General features: G+C 46.3%; 1 protein-coding gene across 1 annotated transcript in view; it reads left to right on the forward strand.

The window, feature by feature from the left end:
- The window catches only part of LOC147712291 (uncharacterized), a 79749-nt gene that overhangs the window by 37807 nt on the left and 21536 nt on the right, over nucleotides 1-20406 (forward strand). Inside the window, exon 3 of the mRNA XM_086919613.1 lies at nucleotides 18493-18528. Coding sequence (XP_086775739.1) covers nucleotides 18493-18528 — 36 coding nt within the window. The remainder of the gene's footprint in view (nucleotides 1-18492; nucleotides 18529-20406) is intronic.

Genomic DNA, 20406 nt, shown 5'->3' on the forward strand with positions numbered 1-20406 from the left:
GGTTGTACGGAGTTAATCATACTTGACAATGGACCACAGTTTGGTTCTGATGAGAGCAAGTATGTCCTTAAGATAGATGGAATGAAAAATCACAGAACAGCGGTTTATCATCCTCTGGGGAATGGTTCGGTATAATGCTTTGATCAAGTACTGAGAAATGTATCCAGATGGCTGTGCCGGGGCCTGAATTGTAACAGGAGGGGAATAACATGTCATGGGGCTACAGGACCACACACCATTCTGTCACAGGGGTACCCCCATTTTTCTTGCTCAAAGGAAGAGTAGCATGCATGAGTGTTGCTTTTGCTTGGATGGGATGAGCGCACTGTCCCAATATCAATGGTCAGTTTTGTAGTGAAAGGGTCATGACATATCAAGATCTGTATGGTCAAAGACACAATGATAAATTGAGAGAATACTCAGAGTAGGTTTGATAAAGTAGATTTGGTGAGATGGTTGTAATTAGAGTAGTTCTAAATGATCTAGTCCCAAAGAAGTGAGTGATTTGCAAGGCCATGTGGTAAACTTAATGGGTGAAAAGAAATGCAATATGAGGAATGTGTTTCTAAATGCAATGAGTTGGCAATTAAGTTGTGGAAAAATAATTCAAGTTGGAGATGAGTTGCATGTTAAGACAAGGTTGAGTGGAGAATGGGAAGTAAAAAGACAAAAAGAAACTTGAAGATTATATTTGAGCACGATTTATTTTCGAATAGAAGTACTGCTGTAACTAATTTGGGCATTTTAGCAAGCATAATTGTAAATAGTTCTAATAGAGGCCAATATTTGGAAAGAAGACCAAAGAAATTTGAAGATTATATTTTGGGTTTGATTAATGGCACATTCCATGTAAAATTAGTTCAAATAGGGCTACAACTGGTCTACTTCAATTTCAGATTTTTCATTTCAATTCAGAAAGCTTTATTTGGGTCATTAAAAATAACCATAAAAGCATATGCATACAACATCAATATCAATTCTTATTACATTCATATTTAAAAAGATCATAAAAAGACATCAGTTAATAAGGGGTAAGATTAAAACATCATGCTTTTCCTTGCTTCAATAGATTTGAGCAGAAACGTTGCAGTAAAGAAGCAGACTTCGAATTCATTCATTTACACAATCAGTCTCATAGCAGCATCAATGGTAAAAGTACAATATTTTAAAAATACCAGTTCAAAAAGGCTACACAAAGATTTTTATACAATTCACAAACTAGGAGGAAGTGCAAAGTGCTTTGTTTGGTGTGGCCATCACACGGACAAGGAGAAGTTGGGTATTCTTTAATCTTAGGGAATGCGACCAATTGGTGCGCAAGCCCAAATCTCACCCTGGTTAAGACATATCTATGGGACGCTCTGGTTACAGAGCTCAAGTAAGTTTGGAAACCTACAGCATCCGAATAGCTAGAATAGAATTGACAGGTGGTTAGCTGTTCGTTATCACTATTATTCACCTTAGTTCTATTGGATAGAAACAGATTCTTAATTTCTAATTTTGTCAGTTCTAATGTTACCTCAGGATCATCTTTAATATTTACTTTAAAAATGTCATTAAAACATTGTACAACATATTTCCGCCAGGGGATCTTATACCAGTTGTCCAACCGTAGACAATCTTGGATAATTACTCTATTAAAAGCTGTTTCTTCTTTACTCCAGATTAGTCTCCAGGACAGTAAAGGTCTAAGCGCTAACTTATCTGACAAATAGCTGATACCTAGTTCCCTACGAGTAAGCTCTGTTGATGCTGAACTAGGAAGGCTAAGCAAATTCTTTAAAAACTTATTTTCAGTTATTTGTATTTGCTTATTACAACCGTGACCCCACATCCCCGCACCATATAGTGCGATGTATGCGCTTCTAGCAAGATATATATGTAGCATTAGTGTTCATCTAACGAGGCATATTTCTGTGCTGGGAGACATTTAATTGGGTCCCTAGTCACTAGCCTACTCAACATTGAGTTAGGTGTTTGTCTTCAACAATGCCTATTCGTCCAAAACAAAATATTGTTTTAACCTTAAAAAAAGGAAGGGAGAGTCCAAATCTGCTTTCAACTCGACATAACCACCTAAGACAGTAAGTGATCCCACACTTAAAGCGAAACAATAATAGAAAATATGTGGTGAAGAGGAAGGCACCTCACGGGAGAACACCCTCGGGGCCCTTGGCAGATGTTTACCAGTTTCTTGCCCCTTTCTCATCATCGGTCGCCATTCCTCTTCGAAAATAAAGTTGATTTTAATCACTTTTTCTGTTCCATACCAAGGAGTGCTTTCTTGGATGGTTTTGTCTTGCACCTGTCTTCTTTGCACAATACACAAATGGTTTTGCGTTTGGACACTTTATTTTGGTTATGTCGAGTTGAAAGCAGATTTGGACTCTCCCTTCCCTTTTTTTAAGGTAAAAACAATATTTTGTTTTGGACGAATAGGCATTGTTGAAGACAAACACCTAACTCAATGTTGAGTAGGCTATTGACTAGGGACCCAATTAAATGTCTCCCAGCACAGAAATATGCCTCATTAGATGAACACTAATCCGTGTCCAGGGTACTGGGATCTTTTTGTATTGTTGTTTATAGAAAAAGGCCAGGGGTTATAATGAAGTGCCATGCCCCATTGATTGTCCCAAGTTTAATCTGTTCAGAGATATTCATGCATAGTGTCTGTTTTTAAAATTAATGATTATGCAATCTCCCTTTATGGTTTTTCTCGTTGGGCCTATCCATTTAACTCTCCGTGTAGTAAGAATCTGATCTGCAAATGTCGAACGAAAGTACAGTAACGACTTAGCCAACTAATACTTTTATTCCTAAGTGAGTTATGAGACTCTTCTTTTTGCTGACTAAGGGGAGGTACATTAGTAATAACTACTACATACGGGGCACATTCGGGAGGCAGGTTAACTGAGTGATACCGCCCCGTCTCTGTGATCCCTTCTCCCGCTCTAGAGTTAACCTCTAAAAAATCATTGTTATTATCGAAATTAGCCAGACTCTTGGTTTGCATTTCCCCTGCTAATCCAGATACAATTGGGGATGCCACATTTCCCGTACTATCCTTAGTTGTAACTTCTTGCGCTGTATTCGTAGTTATAGCCACACATTTTTCATTTAGGGCTAATATGACTTTATTCAGCTTCTCGTTTTGAGTAGTCAAGTCCCCCCTTAGCCTAGTTCTTTCCTCATTGATTAGGTCGAATTTAGTATATAGGGGTTTGAGGGATGCTTCAATCCTCCCTCTAATTACATCAGTAATCTGGGTTACAAGTAAATCATTAGGGTTCCCTATATAAGTTGTTTCTGTAACTGGCACAATGGTATTCACTTTCCTACCCTTTCTTATTGCCCCTTTGCTACTCTGTGTTTTCCTACACCCCCTTCTTGCCCTGGGTGGAGGCGAATCTACATAAATTATTTGTTTCTGGGGTGTATGAGTTCTGGACTCTTAGTTACTTGGACCCCCTCGGTGAGTTCCGCCAGAATTTCTTTAGGCGAGGTAGCATCATCCCCTGATTGGTTGGGGGTTCCCAAGATATCCGGAGTTGCAGGCAAACAACTTGTACCCAGGGAGATTCTTCTTTCCGCCCTTCCTATTTCCTCATTAATGGCACTAACTGCCTTTACCAGATACGATTCTATGCTAGAGCCCCCGGTAGCCGTATTATTTTTAGCACTTTTCCGACCCATCATGATTGTTAAACACAGTACAAATGGAACAATCTCAAACGATTTCCAACTTAGCAAGTAAAACAATTGCCTAGACCCTCTTATCGCTTAGAGTATTAAAAAACCTGCACAATGTAAAAATACTGTAATATGACCCTAAATTAGCTCAGGTCACTAAACAATACTGAAGGGACTAACCAATTAAAAATATAGTGTACTCACTGTCCTTAGTTTAAAAATAATAATAAAAAACTTAGTATGTCCAAAACCAAAACCAAGTCCAAGTCCTTACAATGGGGTGAAGAATCCAAATACCGTAGCCCAGCCCCGCCTTGTACTGCCTCGGACAGCCTCAGAAGGTCCCGCCCTTGTCCCGGGCTTCACCCGGCGTCGCCCGCATGCGTCCCGCGACACGGGAGGAGTGCCTCGCCTTTGAGCGGAAGTGGGCGGGTTGATAGAGCAGGGAGACCTGGGGGCTGTAGTCTCCCCCCTCGGCGGCCGCGTGTTGGTTCTAGCAGCGGCGGGGGAGACTTACAGCCGATCTCAATAGCCCCCCTGGTCAAGCGGCAAGCAGCAAGTCCAGCGCAGGTAAGGAAGTGCCCAGGAACCTCTTGTTGCACCTCCGATTCGGTAAACAAAGCCCCTGTTCCACCGGAGGAGTGCCTCGCCTTTGAGCACCTCCAGGCGCAGAAGTGGGCGGAAGTGGGCGAGGTGATAGAGCAGGGACACCTGGGGGCTGTAGTCTCCCCCCTCGGCGGCCGGGTGTTGGCTCTAGCGGTGGCGGGGGAGACTTACGGCAGATCTCAATAGCCCGTCTGGTCAAGCTGCAAGTCCAGCGCAGTTAAGGAAGTGCCCAGCAACCTCTTGTTGCACCTCCGATACGGTAAACAAAGCCCCCGCTCCACCGGAGCAGTGCCTCGCCTTTGAGCACCCCCGGGCGCGGAAGTGGGCGGGGTGATAGAGCAGGGAGACCTGGGGGCTGTAGTCTCCCCCCTCGGCGGCCGCGTGTTGGTTCTAGCGGCGGCAGGGGAGACTTACAGCAGATCTCAATAGCCCCCTGGTCAAGCGGCAAGTCCGGTGCAGGTAAGGAAGTGCCCAGCAACCTCTTGTTGCACCTCCAATTCGGTAAACAAAGCCCCCCCCCCCTTGTTAAGACAAGGTTGAGTGGACAATGGGAAGTAAAAAGACAAAAAGAAACTTGAATATTATATTTGAGCACGATTTATTTTCGAACAGAAGTACTGCTGTAACTAATTTGTGCATTTTAGCAAGCATTATTGTAAATAGTTCTAATAGAGGCCAATATTTGGAAAGAAGACCAATGAAATTTGAAGATTATATTTTGGGTTTGATTAATAGCACATTCCATGTAAAATTAGTTCAAATAGGGCTACAACTGGTCTACTTCAATTTCAGCTTTTTTGTTTATTTTTATGCTTGACGGATGGGAATGGGGATATGTTGTATTTTGATACGGAAGTCACCTTATGAGATCCACCAGCTGTGTCCTGTGATGATGTAGGGGGAATATAGGGGAGGTGGGTGTGGCAGTTGATGACTGTGTATTCTAAGGGAGACGTGTATAGCACTTGAGCTGTAAATAAACAGCTATTTTAAACATATTGGAGATAGTTCTTCATAAGAAGTGTATGCTGAGATAAACAAAAGATGTCTTGAAATACTACTCATCTCACCCATCAGACCAGCGTTATTGGCTGCTGCCCTGAAGGTTGTGGGCAACATTGTGGTAGGTTATTGCTTTCTGAAGGCAGCATTGGCTGCTATTATATGGAGTCGTCTACTCTGAGTGCAGCATACCATGCTTTGACTAATTGTCATTGGCCACAAAGCTGCATAACTCCTATGGCTAGTGATGACGATTCTTTTTCAAAATTAAATGTTTTGCTTCAATATTGTCAACATTAACATGCAGCATGCAACTGTATCAAAAGTGTATTTTTCCTTGTTGAAACTGATTCTAGCTAATGTAGGCATGCATTTTAAAATGGTTCAACGTGTAGATGACATCCTCCTTTCTTAACGTTTCTTTTTACTTTAAGAGTATTTTGACTCCACGTATATTATCAATGTGTGCTTGGTGTTCTGATTTCTTCATGCAATGCTTGAAGAATGTTTTGCTGGTGTGAAGCACCTGCAAATGAGAGCTTGGAAAATATATCTCATTATGTACTGATAACTAAAATTCTTAGTGACATTTATGGAAGCTTCTTTGTGTAGTAGCTTGAGAAAACCAATGGATTTGTCTTATTTGTTTGTGCCTTTATCTGATTAGTTCCCCTCATGAGAATCATGTGTAGGTGTAGTGAAATGTTAGAAACGTGTGTTTTAACTAATGCAATGTAGACGAGAGTTCTGACGTCTTTTTATCCGCCTTTAGATTCAGATTCCCTTCTCCCCAGTTAGATCAGATGTTTGCTACAGCCTTCCAGATACTTTCTGACAGAATATTTTTATCCTGACTCCACTTCAGATTTCTGTGCCTTTTTCCAAATTAAGCAGTATTAGGTGCTTTTTTTATGAGCGAACTGATTTGCTATATTTTACTTGAATCAACTTAATTACAGTTTCTATTTGCTCATATGATTTTGAATTGCTTTAAATATATTGACTAAAACCTCCAAGTATTGGCTATTGAATTACACGTAATTTTGATGAATTGAGTTGTAAATTGCAAATCTTTTAAAACGCATTTATGGTTGTAATTGTAAATACTCACTGTCTTGCTTGTGAGGCCAAATTGATGTTAGCCTCAGTCGGAACTAAAGTTTAATGGAAAGGCGCTTATTGAACCAAACTTTGCGCCAGAATCTGCATGGAGCAAAGTGCCCTAATACTTTGGTAGCACAAAATGGTTTCCACTGGGGCATAGGGGGTTCAAATTTGCCCAGATAAAGTTCAAATCTGCCATGACTCGGTCCACATTCTCCAGCTTCCATGGTCCCTCTCCCTATTGAAGGCAGTTCAGCATTACTGAAGCGTTTGCAATATCCTAGGAGTGTGTGTATAAGTAGGGTTGTACATTTTTTATTTTTGGGTTGTTGAGAGTTGTGATGTTTGTTGTTTTTCGATGATTTTGTGTGATTTGAGCTGCAGTGTCCAACTTTGGTCAAAGTAGGCTCCATGTTAAAGTTGAGAATGTAAGTACTTTTTCATGTTTATAACTTGTGCCACACCATGATAGGGACTTAGGAAACTTCCATTGTGAGATTTTAATAACTGAGATTAGTGTTTGGTTAATCCTTTTATAGAGAGGAGTAGAATTCGCTAGTCAGAGTCCTTATCAAGAAAAGCTTGGCGGACCCCACCGACCTCAAAAACTACAGACCCATCTCCCTGCTCCCGTTCCCAGCGAAAGTGATTGTGAAAGCCATCAATAACTAACTCGCCACAGGCATTTGACTCGGTGGAGTGGCCGTTTCTTAGGGCGGTTATGCAAAAGTTTGGCCTGGGAGACGCATATCTGGACATGGTGGGACTCCTATACCAAACGCCAACCGTTCGGGTCCGGATAGGGGGCCTGATATCGGAGGCCATACAGGTGAGGCAGGGCACACGACAAGGCTGCCCGTTATCGCCTCTACTCTTCTCGTTGGCCATGGAACCGCTGGCGGAGATACTGAGGATGCAGGGCGCCGAGTGGGGCATCCCGTTGATAGATGGGGTACACGCGGTTTCCCTATATGCCGACGACCTACTCCTCTATGTCAGAGACCTGACACGGATACCCCCGGGACTCACTGACGCCCTCCGCGAATTCACAACACACTCGGGACTGAGGGTCAACTGGGGTAAATCTGGGGTCTTCCCCTTTCACCCGGATATGCAGGACTGCGCAGTACAACTAGGAGACTCAACGCTGACATGGTATGCCGGTACCTTCAAGTACCTGGGCATCCACATATATAGGAATGCAGCAGATATACTGGATGGCAACCTGATTCGAGCCATAAACTCCTTGCGAGCCCAGATCCAATTCTGGGGCACACTCCCGCTCAATGTCCCGGCCAGAATCACCCTGACCAAAATGATAGTCCTACCTAGACTCCTGTACTATTTTTCGAACATACCGGTGTATGTCCCACCTCGGGTTTTTAGAGACTTGGAGACCCTGACACGAACACTAATCTGGAATGCGGGGAGACCAAGGGTGGCCCTGAAGAAATTGTATGCCCCGACGTCCTCGGGGGGGCTCGCGGTCCCGAACCAGGAGCACTACTACCTTGCCGCGCAGCTCCAATGGGTGGTGGCCTGGCTAGCGGGTAGGAACCTAAATGACAAGGCCTCAACAGTCCCAGCCCTGACCCACGCGGAAGCTCTTGCACTGTTCCACCCCCTCAGAGGCGCGACACGCGAGACGCAACTACACCTGGCAGTGGCACTGAGATGCTACAGGCGTGCACTGCGATTGACCAAGGAAACTACCCCCTACGCTCCAGCCCTGCCACTAGAGGGACTGCCAAGGCCTGGGGGAGTGGTGACTGCAGCGCGCCTACAAGACTGGGTGCAAGTGGGGCTTGAGACACTGGCGGACTTATATGATGACGGGGCCATGGTACGGTTCGAGGGGCTAGTGGAGAATCCAGGACTGCCAGCGGGACAATTCCTGATGCATACATCAATGATACGGGTCCTAACGGAACACTGGGGCGATATGTCAGTGGAACCCGAGACACACCTCTTAATACAATACCTGCACGTTATGGGGGCAGGGTCGCACGTTGTGCACTGGCTAACGCAGGCGCTGAGTTCCCACACAACGGCCTCCCTTCAGTCGCTCAGGGACAGGTGGACCACAGACAGGGGGAGGGACTGGTCGGATAAAGAGTGGGAAAGGATCCTAGAGGGACCGCAACACGTTCCCCGCAATTCGAGATTCAGAATCATACAGTTCTATATCATGCACAGGGCATACCTGTCCCCGGACAAGATTAACCGCTACTTTGGTTTGGATACCTCCAAATGCCCGCGATGCGCGCTACTGAATGCGGATCTCCTGCATATGCTGTGGGCATGTCCCAAGCTACGGACGTACTGGCATGATGTTAACACGCTGTTGACAAAAGGGACGGCGCTGGGCCTACGTCACGACTGGGACACCTGTGTGCTGGGCCTTCTCACCAGGACAAAACATAACAAAGCACACATGAGGTTCTGGGATCTGGGGCTGATAACCGCCAAAAGACTCATAACCCGTCACTGGAAAGCCGCGGAACCACCCCTGACGAAACATTGGAGTGCCTCCCTCATCTACTGGGCAACCGCAGAGGGCACGGTGCTACGTAGGGAAGAGACGGCGGGGCGGAGGGCCATACCGATAGCCCAGACATGGGAGGGCTTCCTGAGAGCGTTCACCAGGGCCTGTCACGATAAAGGGGTGTTGTAAGGAGATGGCTCCTCCCCAGTGGAACGGGGGGGACATGTCCGGGCCACAGGCTGCGTAGTGAGAAAGGGGAGAATCGGGAACCACACGCATACGGACATGAAACACCACCCATGCAATCCATCGCTCGCCCCCATAACCCCCCCCCCTTTTTTCCCCTCTCCACTCCCCCCCAACTCCTCTGCCCATCCCGCCTTGCCCTGCCCCCCCCCACTTGTCAGCGGAGCCCGCATACACAGTCGGCCCCACCGATACGCCCCCACCCGAGACCTGGAGCTACCACACACCACTAGTACCTCCTCCCCGAGCACACTCGAGGCCAGCACCCTGCGAGACTATTACACCCGAAACTGCCTAGACAGGACCCACACTGCAACACCCCCCCACCCTTACCCCGAGATCGGATTCTTTACACCCTCACCTACTCTCCTGTTTTTCCCCAGTTTGAATTGGTGGCATCTACGGCAAAGGACACCCCCCAGTTGTCCACGCTGGATCTGCCTTCCCCACTCACACCTTTCACTTCTGACACACGGCGGCGAAACACAGGAGTGCAGCACACATGCAAACCACTGCCGCAACCTTCTACCTCACGGAGGCGTACCACTGAACCTCCTAGCCGACCACAGCACACATACAAGTTGCCTGGAACCAAGCCCGGTAGGTTATTCACACTACTGAGGGACATCATGCTATATCACTAGCCAGTGGGTTGCGAACACCGGGGGTGCGGCTGGCCATCAGGCTACCCGCCCTGACGGGTGAGGTCAGGCACTATAGTAAGGTAGGCAGGGCGCATTGCACAGTACAGTAGCAGTGAGGCGATTGGTTTGGTGAATGCAGTGACCGCCCCATGACAACGGATGGAGTTCTTTAACAACGAGTGCCTTTATAGACTTTCAACCGTCGCCAACATTCGCATTGATGATGTACGAGCTACTCCAATTGTTGTTTCCCCTTTGAATTATGCACACAAGAAATGTAACTGTATGCCAAGTGTACCAATAAAACAGATTTAAAAAAAAAAAAAATAACTAACTCGCCACATTCATCGAAGAACACAACATTCTCCACTCCTCCCAATCCGGCTTCAGAAAAAAACACTGTACGGAAACACCCCTCCTCGCCGCGACAGATGACATCCGTACCTTACTGAAAAAAGGAGAAACAGCAGCCCTCATCCTCCTCGACCTATCAGCGGTGTTCAACACAGTCTCTCACCGCACCCTAATACACAGACTCCACGACGCAGGGATCCAAGACAAGGCCCTCGACTGGATCTGCTCCTTCCTCTCTGGCAGAACGCAACAGGTCAGACTCCCCCTTTGCTCTTAGACCCTACACCTACCACCTGCGGAGTCCCCAGGGGTTATCCCTCAGCTCTACGCTCTTCAATGTCTACATGGCTCTACTCACCGCCATCGTCAGAACCAATGGACTCAACCTTGTGTCATATGCAGACGACACCCAACTCATCCTATCCCTATCCAACGAACCCAACACCACCAGACACAACTTTTGAGAAGGCATGGAAGCCATCGCCAAAGGGATGAAAAACAGCTGACTGCAACCAAACACCAACAAAACGGAAGTACTCATCATGGGCCCAAACCCCGATGCCTGGAACAACACCTGGTGGCCCCCCGCCCTTGGGAGCCCGGCGTCTCCCACGGACCACACACGCAACCTAGGGATCATCCTGGACTCAGAGCTCAAAATGGACTGCCAGATCAACTCTGTCTCATCCTCCTACTTCAACACCCTCCACCTTCTACGTAAGACCTTCAAATGGATCCCCCTCAAACACAGAAAGACCGTCACTCACGCTCTGGTCAGCAGCAGGCTTAACTACGGCAACGCACTCATTGCCGGAATAAACAAAAACCTCACCGCAAGCTACAGAACATCCATAACGCTGCCGCAAGACTGGTCCTCAACCTGCCACATCTCCCAGCACCTGCGCACACTCCACTGGCTCCCCATCGAAGCTAGAGTCACCTTCGAGATGCTAACCCACGCTCACAAGGCCCTCCACGACACCAGACCAGCATACCTGAACAGCCAACTCAAATTCCACGCACCCCAAAGGACCCTACAATCAGCACAACTCTCCTACACTGTGGTCCCCTGCACCAGAAAGACCAGATTGGGAGGCTGCTCATTTTCCTTCCGCGGAGCCAGAGCCTGGAATGACCTTCCGCTCCACCTCAGATAGATAACATTGCTCCCCATCTTCGCAAGAAACCTCCAAACCTGGCTCTTTGACAGACCCCCTCCTTGATGGACTGGAACCTACGAACCCCCCCGCCCACCCCCCAGTACCATGAGACTCTTACATGTGAGTAATCACGCTTAACAAACACCTGATTGATTGATGATTGATTTGAGAGAGATTTCGTGCTGGTCGATTTCACTTTGTGTGTTCGATAGTGCCAGAAGGGTACTGTTCCCCATTTCCCTGAACATGATTGCAGACTTTAGATTTTCATTGGTGGTACAGACAAAAGTTATTGTTTTTTTTTAATCTATGATATTTTGCTTAGTCAAAGCTGATAGATGTGGAGTGAGCGCCACTGTGGTGTGCTCTGAGTAAGGTGTTGCGCTGTGATAGGTAGTTTATATGTGTGCTTCTCTGGGATTGGTTGTTATGTAATTGAGTGCTGCTCTGCAAGTGGTTGGTGCAGGGGTGTTGCACTATGATTTGATTCTTGTGTCACAGAGTATTGCTTTGTGATTTGTTGTAAACTGCCTTTATTTCAATTTGGAGTTTACAAGTCTGTGTTGTATAGTGTAAAGAATATCCACTCCGGATCTCCGACCGACCCCTGCCCTCACCACGTCTACAACAAGGCCGACGCTATCATCGCACCCCACCTGCGGGACATCATCAACACCTCCTTCGACACCGCTACCTTCCCGGAGAGCTGGAAGCACGCCGAACTCAGGGCTCTACTCAAGAAGCCATCGGCTGACCCCACCGACCTCAAGAACTACCGCCCCATCTCGCTGCTCCCGTTTCCTGCAAAAGTCATTGAGAAGACCGTCAACAAGCAGCTGGCCGCCTTCCTCGAGACAAACGGATCCCTCGACCCCTCGCAGTCTGGCTTCCGGGCCAACCACAGCACCGAGACCGCCCTGATCGCAGTCACCGATGACATCCGAGCGCTGCTCGAGAACGGAGAAACAGCGGCCCTCATCCTCCTCGACCTCTCCGCGGCCTTCAACACTGTTTGCCATCGTACCCTAGTACAACGCCTCAGCAACGTCGGAGTCCAGGAGAAGGCACTGGAGTGGATCATCTCCTTCCTCGCCGGAAGAACACAGAGAGTCCGCCTCTCCCCGTTCAGATCTGAAGCCACCGAAGTCATCTGCGGCGTCCCTCAAGGCTCCTCGCTCAGTCCAACCCTCTTCAACATCTACATGAGCCCCCTCGCAGACATCGCACGCCAGCACAACCTCAACATCATCTCCTACGCCGACGACACCCAGCTGATCCTCTCCCTCACCAACGACCCCACCACCGCCAGAGCCAACCTTCACGAAGGGATGAAAGAGGTAGCCGAATGGATGAAGAACAGCCGCCTGAAACTGAACTCGGACAAGACGGAAGTCCTCATCCTGGGATCTTCACCCTCCACCTGGGACGACTCCTGGTGGCCCGCCGCCCTAGGCAGCGCACCCAAACCAACAGACCACGCACGTAACCTGGGCTTCATCCTGGACTCCTCCCTCTCCATGACCAGACAAGTCAACGCCGTCTCCTCGTCGTGCTTCAATATCCTGCGCATGCTACGTAAGATCTTCCGGTGGATCCCCACCGAGACCAGGAAGACGGTCACCCAGGCCCTCGTCACCAGCCGTCTGGACTACGGCAACACCCTCTACGCCGGAACCACCGCCAAACTCCAGAAGAGACTCCAGCGGATCCAGAACGCCTCAGCACGACTCATCCTGGACATCCCCCGTCGCAGCCACATCTCCGGACACCTGAGAGATCTGCATTGGCTCCCGGTCAACAAGAGAATCACCTTCCGTCTCCTCACCCACGCACACAAAGCCCTACACAGCCAAGGCCCAGGATACCTCAACAGCCGCCTCAACTTCTACGCTCCCAAACGCCAGCTTCGTTCGACCAGCCACGCCCTCGCCGTCGTCCCCCGCATCCGCAGAGCCACCACAGGGGGACGGTCCTTCTCCTACCTCGCCGCCAAGACATGGAACTCCCTCCCCACCCACCTCCGCCGGACCCAGGACCACCTCGCCTTCAGGAAGCAACTCAAGACCTGGTTGTTCGAGCAGTAGCGGATCCCCCCCCCCAGCGCTTTGAGACCCTCTGGGTAAGTAGTGCGCTATATAAATACGATGATTGATTAGATGATATTCAGCTTTGTTAAGAGAGTTATAAGTAAACCTGTCCCTGAGGCTGAGGAGTCCCCTCAAGAAGGCACCCCTGCACATTAAATGATGATTAACGTCGGGTTACATAGGTGTATTTGGGTCAGACAATGGAACAAGTGCACAGCGAATGAAGGGTCTTTGCAATGTCTCCCATATGGTACCTTAAACTTGATAATAGTTGAGAATGCAAAACAAATGTATGAGCTAAAATAAAAAACACAAAGACATGGTCAGTAAGAGGTTTTAAATGCCAGTACACTGACACCAGGCAAGGGATTTGGGAGTTTGGGAAGATAGTGATGCCTAGGTTTTAACTGTCCTGGTTCTTCAAGTCTTAGTAGTTTGGATATGTACCGCATCAGCGGCGTGAGGACCACACCTACTGCATTGAGTCCCCGTTATCGTACTCCATTTGGCGATCTTGATGGGGGTATAATATAAATCATGTATACACATAAAGGGGTCGATTAGGATCGCGGACGGACTTGAGTCCGTCCGCGACCCCAGAGTATGAGGGAACGTCCGCATGGGCTGCGGCGTTCCCTCATGTGCGATTAGGATGTGACCGCCACCCTGGCGGTCACATCCTGGATATTTAACATTGCGGCGGGTGCTGCTTCAAGCAGCACCCGCCGCAATGTTAAAAGTGCATGTGTAACATTTACATGCACAAATCGGCAGGCACCGCGCGGTGCCTGCCGCATTGTGCATGTAAATACTGGGGGGTACCATAGGTAGCCCCCATGTGCAGCCCCCACCCACCAACACCCTGGGGGCCCGCAACGGGCCCCCAAAAGCAAAAGTACACATGCTTTTCCACGGCGGAAAATCCGCCGCGGAAAAGCATGTTTTCAAATGCATCCTAATTTGGCCGGCGGTGTCTGATAGACACTGCCAGCCAAATGAGAGCTTTTCCGCCGCGGTTGTAATCCGACCGCGGCGGAAAAGCAGCGGACAGAAACCAAGACCCACCAGCCATCGTAATGTGGCGGTGGGTCTTTGGTGAGTCCGCAGAGGATTTTCCGCCTCCTCCGGGCCGGAGGTGGCTTCCGCCGGCCCGGAGGAGGCGGAAAATCCTCCATCCTAATCGGCCCCTATATGTTGTGATTTCATCATCCCAGTTATAAGAATTCTGTTGGCAAGCATAACTGACTCACTTATATCTATTTCGGGTATCCCCAACTTATTTATCCATTTTAAATGGCAATTTTCCAGATCATGAAGAAATTTCTGCATCAAACATAAATACAAGATACCAATTGATGTCTTTTTTACTAGGTGCTCCATAAGGGGAATTTTGTTCATTCGTTGGTCTAATGATTGCTGTGTATTCTGTAAAAAACTACGAATTTGCAAAAACTTAAAAAAATCATTTTTTGTTAAAACTTAATCTGTAGCTACTGAAAAGAAGCCAAATGACCTTTGAGAAACAAGTCCCCCAAATAACGTATTCCTTTAGTCCCCCATCTAGTAGCTACTAAATCACAAAAGATAGGAGACGGTAATAAGCCAGGTGCCGCAAAAGGTGTATATATGTTAAATTTTGCAATGTCCAAAATGTCGCCGAACCTTTTGCCAAACACCGTATGCTGCTTTTAACGTCTTAAATCTAGTCTTTTTATATTAACTTCAAGAAACAAGCTAAACAATTACCTTCAAGAAACAAGCTTTCATCTCTTTGCCCTTGACTAACTCATAAACTGATGGAGTATTACAATGAGGGATGCTAGCTCAGTCCCCCATTATAAGTGGACTAATAGCCTGAAGGGTCGCTGCGATATAATAGAAAAAAAAATATGAAACATTCCAACCACCACACTCTTTAGTGAGAATAGTTTTTTTATAGGCTTTACGCTGTCATTTATAGCCCCACAAAAATCTTGAGGTTGCCCTTTCTACATTTTTAAAACAAACAGGGGGAAATTTTAAGGGTACTGTGCGAAACATATACAAATACTTTGGTAGAATTAACATTTTTAACACATTAACTCTTCCATGTAATGTTACATGAAAATGATCTAATCGTTCTAATAAAGAATTAGTTTTAGCCAATACTGGATTAATATTCAATTCAGGGATATTAGAGATTGGGAGCCAAATCTTAATTCCAAGATAAGTGACTTCGGAAGCAAGTGGAATATTGGCCGGCGGGTTATCTCCAGAATATGAAATCTGAGTTTTTGAAAGGTTCAGCTTATACCCTGAGAAGTACTCGAACTGTAAAGCTAAATCAATAATAGCTGGCAGCGCAGTTTCGACATCTGTTGTAACGACCACAATGTCGTCAGCGTATGCTAGCGCGCGATAATTTGTATGGGCTAAGTAGATTGGCTTTATTTTTTCTTCCAAGTTTAAACGATTAACAAAAGGATCAATATATACCGCAAAAAGTAAAGGGGAGCATGGGCACCCTTGTCGCGTGCCAAGGGTAATTGTAAATGGGGCCGAAATTTCAGTATTTAGACAAATAGATGCCTTAGGGGTATCATACATAGTCCTTAACGCAGTTAAAATGCCCGGACCAAGTCCCTTTCTAGATAAGATGTCCCATACATATGCCCAGGCCACCCTGTTGAATGCATTCTCAGCATCCAACAGGGTCTAGGAACCAGACCACCATTCTCTGATAAATACATGTAAACCAAGTTCCTCTATTTTTAAGTCTATGTAATGCTGGCTGCACACTCTTTCTATGCAACAATGCGATTATTTGAATACATTTTTTACAACTCAACATGTATATTTATTGTGTTTATCTTGGTCATGCAAAAGTAAAACAACAAAAGTGTAGATCTGTTTCCACGATTTCCTTGGGAAATAAAGAGCAGTAGTGTTGGAGGTTGCTGATACGATCTGCTACCCTAGAATCGTTAGGGGCTCAGATGGGGCACTGTCAGCTTGCTAGGAACCAGGCCAACATTCTCAGTTAAATACATGTAAACTAAGTTCCTCTATTTTTAAATCTATGTTGTCCAGATACACAGTCCTACTAAAATCATAGGTAACATGTAACATGGTACCACCAACGTTCTAGGTCAGGCACTTATTTAATGGGTCTCCTGACTAATTCTTACATGTGCCCAAGATCTTCTTTTCACCTTGTACAAGACATCTGTGGTGTTAGGGAATTTAACACAGCTTAAAAGGAACCCCCCTATTTTAGTGTGTGTGTTCAAGCTTGAACCTTAAAAAGGGCTGCCCAACTATAGTATTTACCTGTCTTTGAATTCCATTCATTGAAGATGGCAGTGGCTGCTATCATTCATGTTAACTACCGATATGCTGTTACAGCATTATTACAACAAAAAGGGCTCCTTGCTGGAGGGGGAGATGCTACCTTCTTGGTTGGGGTCCACAAATTGTATAAAACAAAGGTATCTTATTCATGTGTCCACTTTCCTGCAGTAGATGGACCTACACAAACATTTCACAACTAGACACCAGCTGCAGTATCAAATGTATACCAATAACATATCAGGAACATCAGAATTGGCTTGAAGGCGCCCTACCACATCCACTAAAAAATGTACGACTGGGTCCCTTAGTAATGAAAGGGCAACCTGGCCAGTACTAGCCGGTTATATATAAGCTTAGCACCATTGAATGTATCAGACATTCGTACTCTTTAGTTAGACTATATAGAGGCTTAATACAGTTTGTAAAGCGTACAATAACAGTTACCCCAGCGAGGGCTGTTCAAGCTGTGCAGCCACAGTTAGCTGTGCCTGTAATTATTCCTGTGACCATCAATGCAATTATGCGTAAAGTTCCTGCCAGATGGGAAGAAATCCCGTCTGGATTGCACAAAAAACAAATTAGCTTGAAGTAGTGTTTCCCCATGTAGGACCCAAAGACAAACATATAATTCTCACAATGTGTCTTCCAGTTGGCATGGTTCCCCCAGTGTAGGATTGTGCAACTTGGGGCACAGTATTTGCTGTCAGATATACCATAATACATGGTACACCATCCATTGCTGTTTTGCCTGGATTATTATAACAGATTCAAAATGAATACGAGCACGGCCCCTACCCTGGGCTTGGAAATTAAATGAATTGACAATTTAGCCACAGTTTCCTCAATTATTTCCAGTGATATTAAAGGGAAGGCAGCAGCACAGGCTGTACCAATCACCTTGGACAGGTTCCTGTCCAGGGTCAAGAGCGTGAAATCATTGCTGAAACCTGTACATCTATAGGTCGAGATAATTTGGGAACCACACCTAATAAGTCACAGATTAAGGGCAATTCTGGTAAAGAATTTACCAAACAGGCACCTGAGAGTTTACATTTTTTGGGGGGATAAACAAAAAAATAAAGACCAAAAACAGAGGGGGATCTGCACAGTCAGAGTCCCGCGGGATGCCAGAGTAGAAGTAGTGCGTAGTACCATCCTCAGTAGGTTAGACTACTGTAACGCACTACTTCTAGGAGCCCCAAAGGTTTTGATCCATAAATTACAGAGGGTTCAAAACATGGCGGCTAAACTAGCCCTATCCCTACCTCGCTCGGCTTCTTCTGCCGGAGCCCTGGCAATCTTACATTGGTTGCCGGTCCAGCAGAGGATCTCCTATAAGGCTTTGTGCCTGGTTTTTGGAGCACTGCATGGTCAAGAACCAATACCATTGCAAAATCTTTTTTCGTGGTATCAGGCTGCCAGACCTCTGAGATCCGCCTCAGTGTTCCTAGTGAAAGTCCCAAGAATAAACAGAGTGAGAATGGGCGGCCGCGCCTTCAGTTTCACGGCCGCCATAATGTGGAACACTCTACCTCTAACACTGAGGAGCAGTCAAAATTTGATTTTATTTAAAAAGGACCTTAAAACCTTTCTCTTCCCTAGAGCAGAATAAATTGTAGAACTGATGGTGGAACTGATCTCAGCGCCAGGATACCCGCTGGGTGACAGCTGCGCTTAATAAGCATTAAAATACATACATACATACATACAGTAACCGCGATACACTTGAAAAGCCTGATAGGTATCAATTTACTGATACTTGTTCTTCTCGTTCCTTTCAGGAAATGCTTGGAGAGAGGTGGACACCTGGAGCGCAGGTAAGAACAGTATGTGAAAACGAGAAAGGACTCACAACATTAAAGACATCATCATAAAAACAGGAAGAGAAACTTCCAGTACAAAAACTCCACTTCCCAAAGAAGAAAGTGATAGGTCCCTATAGTAATCTAAGTGGTAATGTAAAAGAAAGGAAGTACCTCTCCTTGTTAGATCAAAAGTAATTTCCCAAATATGAGTGAAGAAAAATAATAGTATTTGGGTAGACAATCATTTTCAAATTATAAACCACGTTATTATCCTGCGGCGAGCCCTACAAAAGTATTTAAAACTTAAGCGCACAATGGTGCCACATGCTTGGATGAGGGAAGTAACGCACATGAGGATAAAACCATGCTACATTGCAGTGTAATACCTGCTACTTTACCTAATCCAGAGAGACCCTGTGCCTCATGGTCTGTTTAGTGTGGACAATTCCAATTTCCACACTCTATAAGAAATATATATTACATATTTTCAGATGCATCTCCGAGAAGAAAGCTCCCAGCAAACTTTTCAAAACTCATCTGTTTAAGCTGTAGGGTTTGGCTCAGCGCCCTGACACTCTTGTAGAAACTATTGCGCTCTCAAAAGACCCTCCCTTATTCATTCACATATATGCAGCAGTACAGAGAGGGGGGGGGGTGCAGCTCCGGATCAGTCGAAAAGCCAGGTCTTGAGGCACTTCCTGAAGGTGGGCAGAGTGGGGGAGTGTCTTATGTTGAAAGGGAGCTCGTTCCAGGTCTTCGCTGTGACGTAGGAGAAGGCTCTTCTGCCTGCTCTGGTTATGCGGATACACGGGGTCGTCACAGTAGAGGTTTTTTTGGGGTACGTGGAAGGAGACTCTTTCGTTGAGGTATTTGGGTCCGATGTTGTGGAGGGATTTGTAGGCGTGGGTGAGTAGCTTGAAGGTCACTCTCTTCTTGATGGGGGGCAGTGGAGGTCTCGTAGGTGCTGTGTCATATGCTCGCGTCGCGGGGTTCTGAGAACGAGTCTGGCTGCAGTGTTCTGTATGGTTTGGAGTTTGTGTAGCAGGGTTTTGTTGAATTCGGTGTAGAGGGCGTTGCCATAGTCCAATCTACTGGTTATGAGTGTTCCTTTCACTTGCCCCTATTGACAAATTTAGGGGTGTGAGCTGCAAAAGAAAAGCAAAGTACCTTGCCACCCAAGTAAACTGATTTTTTTATAAATGCAGCACGTGTACTTCATCAAGGAGATCTGCCCTCTGTACTCCTAACATGACCTGAGTACAGAGGGCAGGTTGGAAAATACAGCAGAAATGACTGCTTCTTTATTCTGTCATGAGCCACCCTTAATTGGGGATGTATCACTTACATCTGTGCGTTTCTGACAGTAAGAATTTACACAAAGCATTGAAACACCCGAGCGTAGCTGGCTGAGCGCGTTGTGTTCCGTGCTATTGGTCCAGAGGGTGTTATGCCTTCAAAGTGAGGCGTGCCTCTTAGCAGAGTTGCAATGCAAAGTAAGCACAGTAAGCGCAGTAAGAGGAAACATGTGCAGCAGTCACATGTCCCAGAGTTCCAAAGCGTGGTACTCGTTGTGCAAGTAAACATGTTCAATGGTGTCATGACCTTTGCCTACATTTACCCATAGCCCATGTGATTTCCAGCAGAGGATGCTGGGATTTGGATCCTCTTGTGGGTGAGTCCCATTTTATCCTTTTAAGAGTGGAAACTTTGCAATTCAATTGCTCATATTTTCTCAGAATGCACCATGTTTAAAAGTGAAGTATTACTGACAGTGGCGGCTGGCAGGTAACGGGGGCGGTGAGGTGTAAAAAAACCGTTTAAAAAAACATTACCTTTTAAACAGTCGCTGTCTCTCCGTCAAGTTTCCGCTCTTCTTGGCGAGGTCCAAAC

This window comes from Lissotriton vulgaris, chromosome 5 (genome assembly GCF_964263255.1).
Source record: "Lissotriton vulgaris chromosome 5, aLisVul1.2, whole genome shotgun sequence".
NCBI classification, from domain to species: domain Eukaryota; kingdom Metazoa; phylum Chordata; class Amphibia; order Caudata; family Salamandridae; genus Lissotriton; species Lissotriton vulgaris.